Source organism: Aotus nancymaae, unplaced genomic scaffold, assembly GCF_030222135.1.
Source record: "Aotus nancymaae isolate 86718 unplaced genomic scaffold, 86718_ANA_hifiasm-v0.15.2.pri h1tg000076l, whole genome shotgun sequence".
NCBI classification, from domain to species: Eukaryota; Metazoa; Chordata; class Mammalia; order Primates; family Aotidae; genus Aotus; species Aotus nancymaae.
The window spans coordinates 620,678-633,689 of NW_026988491.1; the positions used below are offsets into that span (position 1 = coordinate 620,678).

General features: G+C 40.3%; 1 protein-coding gene across 1 annotated transcript in view; it reads left to right on the forward strand.

Moving 5' to 3' along the window:
- Positions 1-13,012, forward strand: part of GRK3 (G protein-coupled receptor kinase 3) — a 163,133-nt gene that overhangs the window by 111,571 nt on the left and 38,550 nt on the right. The window contains exons 10-12 of the mRNA XM_021666189.2: positions 7,937-8,015; positions 9,985-10,115; positions 12,339-12,433. Coding sequence (XP_021521864.1) covers positions 7,937-8,015; positions 9,985-10,115; positions 12,339-12,433 — 305 coding nt within the window. The remainder of the gene's footprint in view (positions 1-7,936; positions 8,016-9,984; positions 10,116-12,338; positions 12,434-13,012) is intronic.

Sequence of the window (13,012 nt, forward strand, 5' to 3'; positions counted from 1 at the left end):
CTTCTTTGCAGTATATGGTAGTGGAGATGGCAGAAAGTAACTATAACAACAACAAAAAAATCACTGGAATATAGTCAAGAATGGACTAAACAACTGACAAGAGGGACTAGCCTAGAGAGGAAAAGTAAGAGAAAAGTAGCTTCTGTCCTTCAGAAGCAAAGAGAGAGGAAGTCACATCTGAATTGTCCTTTTGAGATGCTCCCTAGTCAGTGTTTCGCTGGAAGGTGACCTTACCTGCCTCTCACTAGCTGATACTCTGTTTATCAGCCTTTCCATTTCCAGCACCATATTTCTACTCATTGGACACTTTCTTTGTGTATTAAGCTATCATTTTTAGCTCAACATGTGTGACACCACTTTTACCCTACATCTTCTTGACTTGCTAGCTGCCCGTTCTGATTTCATTCATTCATTCATTCATTCATTCATTGATGGAGTCTTGCTCTGTCACCAGGCTGGAGTGCAGTGGTGTGACCTTGGCTCACTGCAACCTCCACCTCCCAGGTTCAAGCAATTTTTCTGCCTTAGCCTCCCGAGTAGCTGGGACTACAGGCGTGCACCATTACACCTGGCTAATTTTTCTATTTTTAGTAGAGACGGGGTTTCACCGTGTTGGCCAGATCTCTTGACCTTGTGATCCACCCGCCTTGGCCTGATTCTTTTTCTGTTATTGGTATTACCCAAGATGAAAACCTCAGCTTTTGTTTATCTGTACAGATACCAGTGTATGTGAAGACACATCCAAAACACCCGTCCTCCCAGAACCCTGTTCCTGCATGTGTGCACTGGCATGGCTGTGATCCGGAGTTCAGAGTGGGCTAGGGAGTCAGGACAGAGAGGGAGAGGCATGGGGTGAGCGTGGAGGGGCCAGACTCTGACTGTGTAGCCCACATATGAATGAAACTGTAAATACTCCAGCCAGGAAGGTTTATATTCAGTGAGAGATGGGAGGGACTTCCAGATCTCATGGCTGGATTCTAAAGAAGGTCTTCACCAAAAGATTCTGAAAGAATCAAATTTTAGTTGCTAATGAAAGAATCCCTTTCAACTGCTGAGCAAGGAACCTGAGACCCAGAGAGGTTAATTTCCTTCCCCAAATGTCTAGACTTTTTGGCCAGTGCTCCTTTTATCATCACTTTATAGACTGTATGTTTTTTTCATTTGTCACCTATATTTATTGTAGTATGGTTTGTATTATTCTATCATTAGTTTTAAGTATTTCTAGAAGAGGCATTTGGTATTGAACCATAAGAATAGCATAATGTAGCTGAGTTGTAACAAATGGAAACCCCATAGCCATAAATCATTTCTAATTATGTGCCCTGACCTCCCATTGTATGGGTATTAAGCATTTCAAATAAGAGTTGCTTTGGGGGCATGACCAAGTTTGTAACTGATTAGAATGGAAACCAAGCATCTTGAATACTCTATGGAAATCAGTGTGAATGGCACTGGCTTCTAATTTCTATTGTAAATGTCTGTATCCTAAATTTCAAACATGGATGTGAGTACTGGATGAAGATTTTAAATGGTTATTAAAATACTAATTTTCAATGAGTTGTCTCAAAGTTTTGGATATTTATTCTCAAGAAAGCCTGTAGAAAAAAAATGTTTTGATGTCGGAGGAATGTAAGTATAGTTTTCATGTAGCATTTTTATATTGATTTGACTAGTAGTTTCTCACTGGTGTAACCCTAAGAGAGTAAATTAAAAAATTAGGGTTGTTTTGGGCTACCACTTTAAACTAATTTAAAAGAATTATTTGTATTTTATTCAAGTATCAAAACTATATGGTATTTTTTAAAATTTATAAATGCATAATTGAACTAAAATAATTATAGTAAAGTTATTTGGAATTGTTTTTGCTAATGAAGGGATACTTTCTATAGTTTTTAGTAAAATTTAGTTTAAAATCCCCTCATTAGGTAAAGCTTTTTGATCAGCTTGTATCGGCAGGGTTTCCTGTATTGTGGATATGTAACTGAAATGTGTTCGCTCACCAGTTTTCTTTTTACTGGAAGTTTGCTTTTTTTTTTAATCTCAACTTGAGTATTCCTCCCCATCCCCTCAAAAGACAGTAGGGAGTACTGTTCCCGGTTTTCTTCTGTAATTCTTAGATGGCAAAAAGGAAATATGCATGTTCTAGAACCAGCATAAGCGTGTCAGCAGCTGGGAAGAGCAGTCAGCAATTCACCCAGTCAATCATTTAGTCTCCCCAAAGCGTGACTCATTCATTCCTTGAACCACTTTGAGTGTCTAGGTTGAACCAGGCACTCTGCTGCCAGCTGGGGCTCCCAAACCCTGACTGTGGTCCCAGTTCTTAGTTCTTATAAAGCCGCATGGAAAGGGAAAGGATGGTATTATCCAAATGATGACGGAAATGTATGGGCAACCGGGGCATGTGGCAAGAGCCATGGAAGACAGGCACGTGGTGCTCGGAAGGCCTTTCCCACGGTGGAAATGGGGTCAGCGAATGCCCTTCTGAAGTTGGGGGTTACCAGGGGAGGAGTCAGTGCATGTCTGAGCCCAGGCACGTGAGGTTGAGGGAGTCAGATGCGGGGCCAGGGTCTGCAGTGGTCGGGGGAGTAGGACAAGACAAAGCTGGAGAGAGACATGACAGCCAGGCCAGACCATGAAGGCCATTGCAGGCTGACCTTGAGGAGCCTAAATGACCTGACCGTACTTAGAAACCGAGTGCTTTAACTAGAGAACGACCATCATCAGCCTTGCAGTTCACAAAGATTGCTCTGACTGCAGTCTGGAGGATTTTCTTAAACAACGACTTCATGGTCCTTTTTAATCACAGTTTTTTTTTATGGCAAGTTCCTGCAAAATGTAAGCTATTTTGTTGACTTTTGGTAGGACGTCAAAGAAGACAGTTCCTTGCTCAAGAGTTTCACTTAAGGGTCTGCTTCTAAAAATCTACTTTTATTTACCACTGACTTGTAATCAAGGCAGGTCCTCTTATCTATAATTATCCTTGGAACTATATCCTACGATTCATTAAATTGCCACTTATTTTTTCATATTGGTCAGTATTTGGTTGTGTCCTGGACTCCACATGAAACCCATTATAGTGTCTGTTCAGCACCCCAAGAGATGAGGGTTGCAGTCACTGATTTCTGTAGAGATAATCAAATCTGATTCCTTCACCTGCATGCTTTTTTTTACATTGAGTCAAAGATAAATATAGCTGGACATTAAAGTGGTGAAAACAGCATTTATTTGGTAATGACTAGACAGTAAGAGAAATAGCAGAGCTCCATTCTGACTTCTGCAGAGGTGACTGGATGTTTTAAAGGGACAGAGGCCGGTGGAGTGCACTGGGGGCTGGAGCAGAGTCAAAGAAGTGAAGAATTTTACAATGCAGAAAGTGACGTGGTCTATATGGGACCCATCTGGGTTTGCTAACTGGGACTTATCCAAGCCAGACTTCTACCCTCCCATGGAGGCTGGGAGAGAGGGGCTCTATTTTTGAGTGTTGGCTAGAAAAAATAGTAAATTCTTTTTTTTAGATGAAGTCTCTCTCTGTTGCCTAGGCTGAAGCACAGTGACACGATCTCGGCTCACAGCAACAACCTCTGCCTTCTAGATTCAAGCAGTTCTCTGCCTCAGTCTCTCAAGTAGCTGGGATTACAGGCACCTGCCACCACACCTGGCTAATTTTTATATTTTTAGTAGAGACAGGGTTTCACCATCTTGCCCAGTCTGGTCTTGAACTCCTGACCTCTTGATCCACCTGCCTTGGCCTCAAAGTCCTGGGATTACAGATGTGAGCTACCACGCCTAGCCAGAAACTATGTTAAGCATAATCCAGAGAGAACTCTGGAGAGGGTCAGGAGACTTGGGATTTGAATCTTGGCTGGCTACCAAATTGCTTTGTGATCTCAAGCAAGTCATTTCCCATTTTGAGGGAGCCTTAGTTTCCTTGTCTTTAAAATAGAGGTCAGACCAGGTGATTTATTTTTAAAGAGCCCGCCTACTTGGATAGCCTTGATCAGAGATCTAAAATTCATGTTCTGGCCAGGTGTAGTTGCTCACACCAGTAATCTCAGCACTTTGGGAGGCTGAGGCAAGCAAATTGCTTGAGCTCAGGAGTTCGAGACCAGCCTGGGCAACATGGTAAAACCTCATCTCTACTAAAAAAAAACAACAACAAAAAAAACAAAAAATTAGCCGGGTGTGGTGGTGTGTGCCTGTAGTCCCAGCTACTCGGGAGACTGAGGCAGGAGAATTGCGTGAACCTGGGAGACAGGTTGCAGTGAGCCAAGATTACACTGCTGCACTCTAGCCTGAGTGACAGAGGGGGACTCTGTCTCAAAAAATATAATGAAAAATAAAAAATAATGTTCATGTCCCATCTTAATAACATAATATCTTAAGGAGGCTTTATCCTTTTGCTGCTTTCTGAGGGTTATCATTAGAAGGATCATATACAGTCATGTTCAGAAATCCCCTTTGGAAGGGTCTACCTGTCCCTGGGGTGAAGCAGGTGCCATTGCCAGCTCAAGCTGGGAAAGACCCTGGCTTTACCCAATTCAGGGTCTACCTGCTTCTCTGCTCTGCAGATGAATTGCTCACCAGATCAGGAACAAGAATGTATGGGGAGTCCCATAAAGGAAGGAGTGTGATATTTGGAGCAGAACAACCCAGCCATCCTCAAAAGGCTCTTAGAGAGGTCTGGTGACATGTAGGTGGGTGGGTTCCAAGCAGGATGGAGCTTGGAACCAACTGGAAAGGCCACAGGGCTTTGATGGTAAAAGGATAGCACCCATTATTTTACTTATTTAGAGCAAAATAAATCTTGAAATCAGTAAATACTAATACCATCTCAACAAAACCCTAAGGAAAACTAACCACAAAATGAATTTTATAATTCATCTTGGAGTAATTTTCTCTAGAAGATTTATGGAAATTGGATTCAAGTTTATGAATCTTTAGTATAGAAGAATTTTTTTTTTTTTTTGAGATGGAGTTTTGCTCTTGTTGCCCAGGCTGGAGTGCAGTGGCATGATCTCAGCTCACCACAGCCTCTGCCTCCCGGGGATTCAAGCAATTCTCCTGCCTTATCCTCCCAAGTCGCTGGGATTACAGGCGTCTGCCACCACACTCAGCTAATTTTTTGTATTTTTAGTAGAGGCAGGATTTTGCCATATTGGCCAAGCTGATCTTGAACTCCTGACCTCAGGTGATCCACGTGCCTTGGCCTCCCAAAGTGCTGGGATTACAGATGTGTTAACTCCGACTTATCCATATACCTTAATAGGCTTTACCAATGCAAATTCTGTTTACAGATTCTGTTGAAATTTGAACATTTTCTTTGGAACTTAATAAGTTTTTGGTTAAAAAAGAAAGGATATAGATCATCTAGGCCATTTTAAAAACGCAATCAGTTTAGTGACAAGTATACACTGTATATAAGGAATCTAAGTGGATTTCATAGATAAAATAGATCTAAAGAGAGCTAATAGATCTAGCATAGCACTGATGAGCCTTTATAAGGGAATACACACATCTCTGGCACCCAGATCAAGAGATGGAAAGTTACCAGTATTCTAGAACTCTCTTTGTGCCCCTCTCAGTCACTAACCCCATGCCCAACTTAGCTACTGTCCAGATTTCTAACAGCGTAATGTAGCTTTGTGAATTGTGTTTGAACTTTATAAATGTGCTCTTTTGTGTCTGGCTTCCCTCACTCCATGCCACTTATGAGATTCATCCGTGGTGTTGCCCACGGCAGTAACTCCCTCCTGGAACTGTGTAGCAGAGGTCAGAAAGGCCAGGTGTGGCTGGGGCCAAGGCTAGCTTGGCCTTATTTTGTACAGCCCATGACCTAAGAATGGCTTTTACATTTTAAAGGATTGTAAAGAAAATAAGCAAAGAAGAATAGATGACAGAGACTGTATGTGGCCTGCAAGGCCTAAAATATTTACCCTTTAGCGCTTTGCAGAAAACATTTGCTGATCTATGCTCCTATAGTATTCTAGTATGTAAATATACCGAACTACACTTTAGTTATTCATTCTATTGTTGGTAGACATTGGGGTTATTTCCTGACTTGTGCTCTGTTGAATGATGCTGTTTTGTACATTCTTGTGCAGGTATCTGGGTGCACATAAGTACAGATTGCTGTTAGGTGTCTACCTGGGAGTGAAATCACTGAGTCAGAAGGTTTGCAAGTGACACTCAGCCTTGGTAGATACCACTAAATGGGTTGCTAAAGTGGTTGCACCACTCACTGTTAGACTTCCAGTGGCCATATATGAAAATTCTATTCACTCTATATCTTCCCAACACTCAGTATCATCAGTGTTTTTCATTTTAGCTGTTCTCGTGGGTTTTAGGGATAGCATGTTATAGTTTTAATTTGTATTACTTTGGAGACATCGAGGTTGAGCATCTGTTTGTTAGCTTGTGGGCTATTTGATATCCTCTTACGGGAAGTGGCTATTTTTTTTTTTTTGCCTTTTTTTGGGGGGGGGTTGGTTGACTTTTTTAAGTTGATTTTTTAAAGTTCTTTATAGATTCTAGATATGAGTCCTTTGTGTATTTATTGGCTGCATATATTTTCTCCCATCCTGTGGCTTGTCTTTTTACTCTCTTAACGGTATCCTCTGATGAACCGAAGTTCTTAATTTTATTTTAGTCTAATTTATTAACATTTTTATTGTTACTGCCTTTTGTGGCCTAAGAAATCTTTACTTACCCTAAGATCATGAAGATACTCTCTTTTGTTTTCTTCTGGAAGCTTTGTCATTTTATCTTTCACACTTAGATGTACATCAGTTGGAAGTGGCTTTAGTGTATGGTGTGAGGTAGGGGTCAAGGTTCATATTTTATTGTACAGATGTTCAGTTGCTCCAATACCATTGATGGAATAGGCCATCCTTTCCACAGTTCCTGTCGTATCACCTTAATAACAAATCAAGTGACCATTTATGTTTGGGTCTATTTTGGATTCCCTTTTCCATTTTGTTGGTTTTCTTGTCTGTCCTTGGGCTAATACCACTGTCTGAATTACTGTTGCTTTCAAATAAGTCTTAATATCTGGTCCTGTACATTTTCCAGCTTTGTTTATATTCAAGAATATTGGAACTTTTCTTAACATTTTTATTTACATATATTTTAGAGTCCAGCTTGTCAATTTTCATTTCAGTTAAGATTGCATGGCATCTATAGATTAATTAGGGGAACATTGAAATCTTTACAATTGAGTTATTCAATCCTTGATCATGATAATAGTTTTCCACTTTCAAAAGCTAATTTAATTCCATTTTTATTCTTAGTGTTTCAAAACACCACCACAAATAACATTTCTCCCTCCCCAACCCATGCTATGATTCCATCAACTCCAGAAGCAGAGATTGAAATGGATATTTGAATAGCCAGAACCAAAATGTTGACCAGCAAAAAAGCTGGCAGATAGTGATGTGTTTCTGTATCTAGCATTTTGAAGAGGATATAATTAGAATAGAGACATGATTGAATCCAAGCGAGAAAGGACCTTCAAGGTCATCTGCTCCAATTATTAATGTTGTGTCTCTATGCATTTTAATATGTAACCAGCTCCATTTTACTGTGACTTTTAAAATTACCATGTAGTTGTCGGTGCTCAATGCATGGGGTAGCAGTTTGGATAAAAACCCACAGCGTGTATTGTATATTACAAAATAGTAAGAAGAGAGGCTTTTGAAGGTTCTCACCACAAAGAAATGATAAATGTGTGAAGAGATGGCTACACTAACTACCCTGATTAGATCATTATACAACATAGATATGTGTCAAAACATCAAACTGTACACCATGAATATGTACAATTGCAACATGGCAATTAAAAAATAATTAAAAAATATATAGCATGGTGTTTGGTAATAGATGTGCTTTCTAGGCAGCTTGTGCTCTTCGTATAAACCGTTTTTTTTTTTTTTCACTCTAGGATTGTCCTTTCATTGTATGTATGACCTATGCCTTCCATACCCCAGATAAACTCTGCTTCATCCTGGATCTGATGAACGGTAAGCAAAACTTTGAAAGTCTGAATACCTTGAAAGACTTTGCCATGATGTTAAATCTTAGCATGCATTAAATCTAGGCATACTGGCAATGTGGGTCTTTCAGGTAATTAGGTTCCCTCTGAAATTTGAAGAAATCTTTTACCCTTTGATCTTCACTGAAAATTTGTTTTTAAATTTTGACTGTGATGTCCTTCTGGGCCTCCCAGTCGCTTCCTATGAAGTTGGATTTTCTAGAAAAGATTTTCATAAAATACTTACAGTGAAACTTGATTTTCTGGAATGCAGCTGGCCTAGATCTTTAATTAGCTATTTCCTGGCCCTCAACTTTTAGGAATGAAATACCTCATAAGAATATAGGCCAAAGATAGAAATGTATTTAAAAACCAGCTTTGAAGGACTGACTTTGGGCCAAGTACAGATTTTAGCCCAGTCTTCTGCACCTTCTCTTCTAAATCTGCAGTACTGTACATTGATCTTTTAAACCGTGGATGATGATTTTGAAAATGCTGGAAAACGTTCAGCTGGAAAAGCAGCTTTCTGATACTAGAAAGTGTCATGGTATATATCTAAAGTATTTTTAGTAATAACTGAAATAAAAAGGCATACAATTCACAACTCACATGCCTAGTTGTTTTTTTTTAAGTTCACTTGAAGTTTTATTATGTTTCGAGTGTTTGATTTAAAACCAGATCTACCCCAAAACATGAAGGATTTTCACAGACATAATAATGAGCAAAAGAAGCCAGACACAGCAGCATCTACCCTAGGCGACCCTGCTTGTGTGACTGTCAAAACAGGCAAAACTAATGGATGGGGAGAGAGGGCTGAAGAGTGACCTTTGTGTGACTGGGGCTGGAGGGTAAGGTCTTGACTGAAAGGGCATAGTGGTGGGGGAGCTTTTGAGAAGCTGGGCACCTTTTCCATCTTGATATGGTAGTGGTTATACAGAAATATGTGTATGGAGAGAGAAGTATGCTTGCAAAAGCAAGGGTAATAAAGTTGGACACACCCGCTTGGTTTTATAAATCAATAGAGGCTTTTTCCCTGTGTTTTATAAAATCATTCCCTTACCCTGTTGATGGCATTCTCCGTCTCTGTAATTTGAGGCCATCTGATTATTTCCTTTCTGCAGCATTTTATTATGAAAAATTTCAAGCAGATAGCAACATTGAAAGAATTTTCCTGGGGATACCCACCGCCTGGATTTTTTTATTAGTTAAAATTTTACTGTATTTGTTTTGTCAAATATCTGTCTACATGATGAGTTTTGTTGCTGTTGTTTTTGAGATGGAGTCTCTGTCGCCCAGGCTGGAGTGCAGTGGTGCAGTCTTGGCTCACTACAGTCTCCGCCTTTCAGGTTCAAGTAATTTTCCTGCCTCAGCCTTCCACGTAGCTGGGGTTACAGGTGTGCACCCCCATATCCAGCTAATTTTTGTATTTTTAGTAGAGACAGGGTTTCACCATGTTGGCCAGGCTGGTCTTGAACTCCTGACCTCAAGTGATCCACCCACCTTGGTCTCCCAGAGTACTGGGATTACAGGTGTGAGCCACTGTGCCCAGCCTAGTTTTTTTGTTTGTTTGCTTGTTTTTTGTCTATCCATAGAGCCAGTTGCTAAACTGTCTGTTGGATCACTCCATGGGTTGATTCATTTACCAGGGTTTAAGTAATCAAAGCAGATTAGCTAGTCCCAGCTTCTGATGGCGGAACCATGAGCTGAGCTGCCAGCCTGAGAATGGTGGCTTGGTTTTGCCATCTTGTCCTTCCTGTCAGCGCATTTAAGTCTTCTCACCTTTAAGTTTTCTCTATAATATTTAAGTTGTTGCTAAACTACAGGAATCAAAGATAGGTATGTAGACAAAGCAGAAGCAGTTTCCCTTTTCCTGCTGAGTCCTGACTATGTAGGATAACAATGATTTTTGTTTCCTTTAAATTGACATGCTTTGAATGAAGTTCTGAATCTGATTCCAGGGGGCGATTTGCACTACCACCTTTCACAGCATGGGGTGTTCTCTGAGAAGGAGATGCGGTTTTATGCCACGGAGATCATTCTGGGTCTGGAACACATGCACAATCGATTTGTTGTTTACAGAGACTTGAAGGTGAGGACAGTTGACAGACTCATTCTGCACAGTAGGTATTGTGTGAATGGTCCTGTAGAAGTCCCCTTCTCTTTCAAAGAGTCCTGACATTTCCCTCATAGCCCTCATCTCAGCCCTGATGAAGTCATTAGCTATGTAACGTTGGTCTCCTCTAGACCAGACTCTTCGGGGACAGAGCTCATGTCTATCCCTGTCATCATTATAACTCTGGTGCCCACTACAGTGCCTGGTGCAGCAACATATACTAAGTCAAACATTTTAGTTGATTAGTTAATGAAAAGCAGTTTAGGAGCCCTTTCGGTGTCGCCCATTTCATAATTAATTATAATTCAATTAATATTCACTAAGCAACAGATTTGGTCGTGGCTCTGTAAAGGGCTGGAAATGGACAGTGATGAATAAGCAAAGAACATATATTTTGTGGGGCTTAGAAGCTGGCGAACCAAGACACAGAATGGCTGAGTCATAACTCCTCTGAGGCAAGGCCCATTAGTGAATAGTGGATTGCCAACCAGCCTGCGGAATTTCTCCCAAAGGCCACCCTCAGAACTTCACATTTTTTTGAGATTGCCTCAAAAATCATTGATAGAGTTTTAGATACTTGACCTGTGTAACCTCTAACTGCTGTGCCCGGTTTCTGTTCTTGTCCTCTGTAAGAGGTCACTCGGCTTGAAAGCAATGAAATAGGAGTATTCTGAGTTTTTCCATTCCAGAATGCGATGCTTGGTCCTAGGTTTTACACATGGAAGGGAGCTACAGGCTGGCTCAGGACATCCATGGTGACACTCACCTAGTTGTATGGCCAACAACCTGCAGGCAGGCATGGAGAGAAAGGGACCTTGACAAATTAAAGAAATGACTGTGCAAACATAGAAATGCATAAATAGTAGTAAGAAAAATGAAAGGACTGACAATTTGACAATAGGCAGGAAGACTCCAGGAGAATGTGTTTGCCTCTCATTTCAGATGCCTTCATGAATGAACCCACAGTGGCCAACTGAAAAGTACAGATTATACTCTTTCCTCTAGGGAGCCGAGATGCCATGATTGGCTTTTGAAGATTACTTTCTAAGATACTATAAAAATTATATTTTATTTCCAAGAATTTTTTTTTTTTTTTTTTTTTTTTTTACAAAATACCTTGTGAAATTTAAACCTTTCTGTAAGGTTACAGAATTATTAGTATTCCCTTAGTTTTCCTATAAGCATAAAGAAGAAAAATATATTTTTATTGAATTAGAAACAACTAGACAATAGTTGGCACTTGACATTTTATTTCCTTGTGTGAGCTTTGCAGAAAAATAAAATTCATGCTGAAGGCCCGTGAAGGGCTATTGTAATGCATTCTAATTTAAATCAATAACTAGTTTCTAGTCATCTTTATGCTTTATTTTTATTTTCTAAGCTATTTGGTAGGCAGTGGTATTATTTAATTTCTATTCAAACTTAATTCTAGTCACTCATGATTATTCATGCTTCGGTTTTATAATAGCATGCCATTTATTTTTATTTCAAGCAAAATAATAGTTGATCGCCAGCAGAAAAATATTATGAAGATGACTATAATTCAGTGTATATCAGAGAGACGAGATTTGTTTTTCATGATTATGATGACTAAATCGAATCTTCATGGATACATTTCATCAGAGTTGTGGTCAAAATTACATTTGGTCATTTGGTAGGGCCCTATGTTAATGATGTACTAATAACCAGAAATGACATTTATAGGGATTAGTGTGGCACTATGGAATATTTTGATTTCTTAGGTCAGTGTTGATCTATTCTTGAAAGCTTCCTCTCTGTCCTGTGCTTCATGGCTTCACTCTTAGGAATCCTTGTGGTTCACAGAAGCCCAGAGGCTGGTGGACTGACTTTCCACCGTTGCGAGGCAGTGCTGCCCTGGCTGCACTGCAGTCCGTGGTAAAGTGAAGGACACACTTTTAACGCCGATGAACTGTGGTCCCACCATTCCTGTGCTACCTGCCCCGTGTTTCATTTTCTAGTGAATGGAATCCTTCGCCTCTATCATTCCCACTTTGCTGCTGAAGTTAACGTGAAAAGTATTATTCTGAGTATCATGCCCTACTTCGATGTATAAAGCTGTAATTTGTGTTTAGGAACAAACTATGATACAATAGTAAGATGTCAAGCATCTGCACTTAAAGTTCTCAGAGCCCCTATGGCATCTGGGACACTCCTAAAGATCATTCTCTTTCTGTTCAGCCAGCAAATATCCTCTTGGATGAACATGGACACGCGAGGATATCAGATCTTGGTCTTGCTTGCGATTTTTCCAAAAAGAAGCCTCATGCGAGCGTGTAAGTATTGCATCAACTTCGGTTCACCATCATTTATCTCATGCCCCTTCAAAGGCTTGGCCAGTTGTCACCCCATTTCTCTTGCCAGTGGTGATTTTCAATATGTCAGGAAGATCCAACGTCACAGTTTGTGGCAAAGGAGATAAGATCGGGGTGTCTTCTCTCACCGTCTATGGGGAGTGGGAATTAACTCACAGTGTAGTTGAACCTGCCCAGGGGCTGGGGTGGTCTCTCAGAAACAGTCAGCACCTCAGCAAGAAACCAGAATCCCTGCTGCCTGTGTGACCTAAAAGTCAGCCAGTTACTTAATCTGTAAGTAATGGTAGTAATAAACCGCTGAACATCGTCCTAAAGAATACATGAAAGAGACTGCGCCCAGAAAGGCACAGAGGCAGCCGCGCGGATGTGGCCAAGGGAGGTCCTCGGGGCCAAGTTTCTGTCTTCATCTACTTTTCCTTCTTTTTCAAAAAGGCTTTTCTTCTTTTTTTTCCTGAAGAGAAATTAGGAATAGTTCTCTCTCTCTCTTTTTTTTTTGATTAAAGAAACAAATCATCCACTTGCAGTTTAGGTGTTCACAGC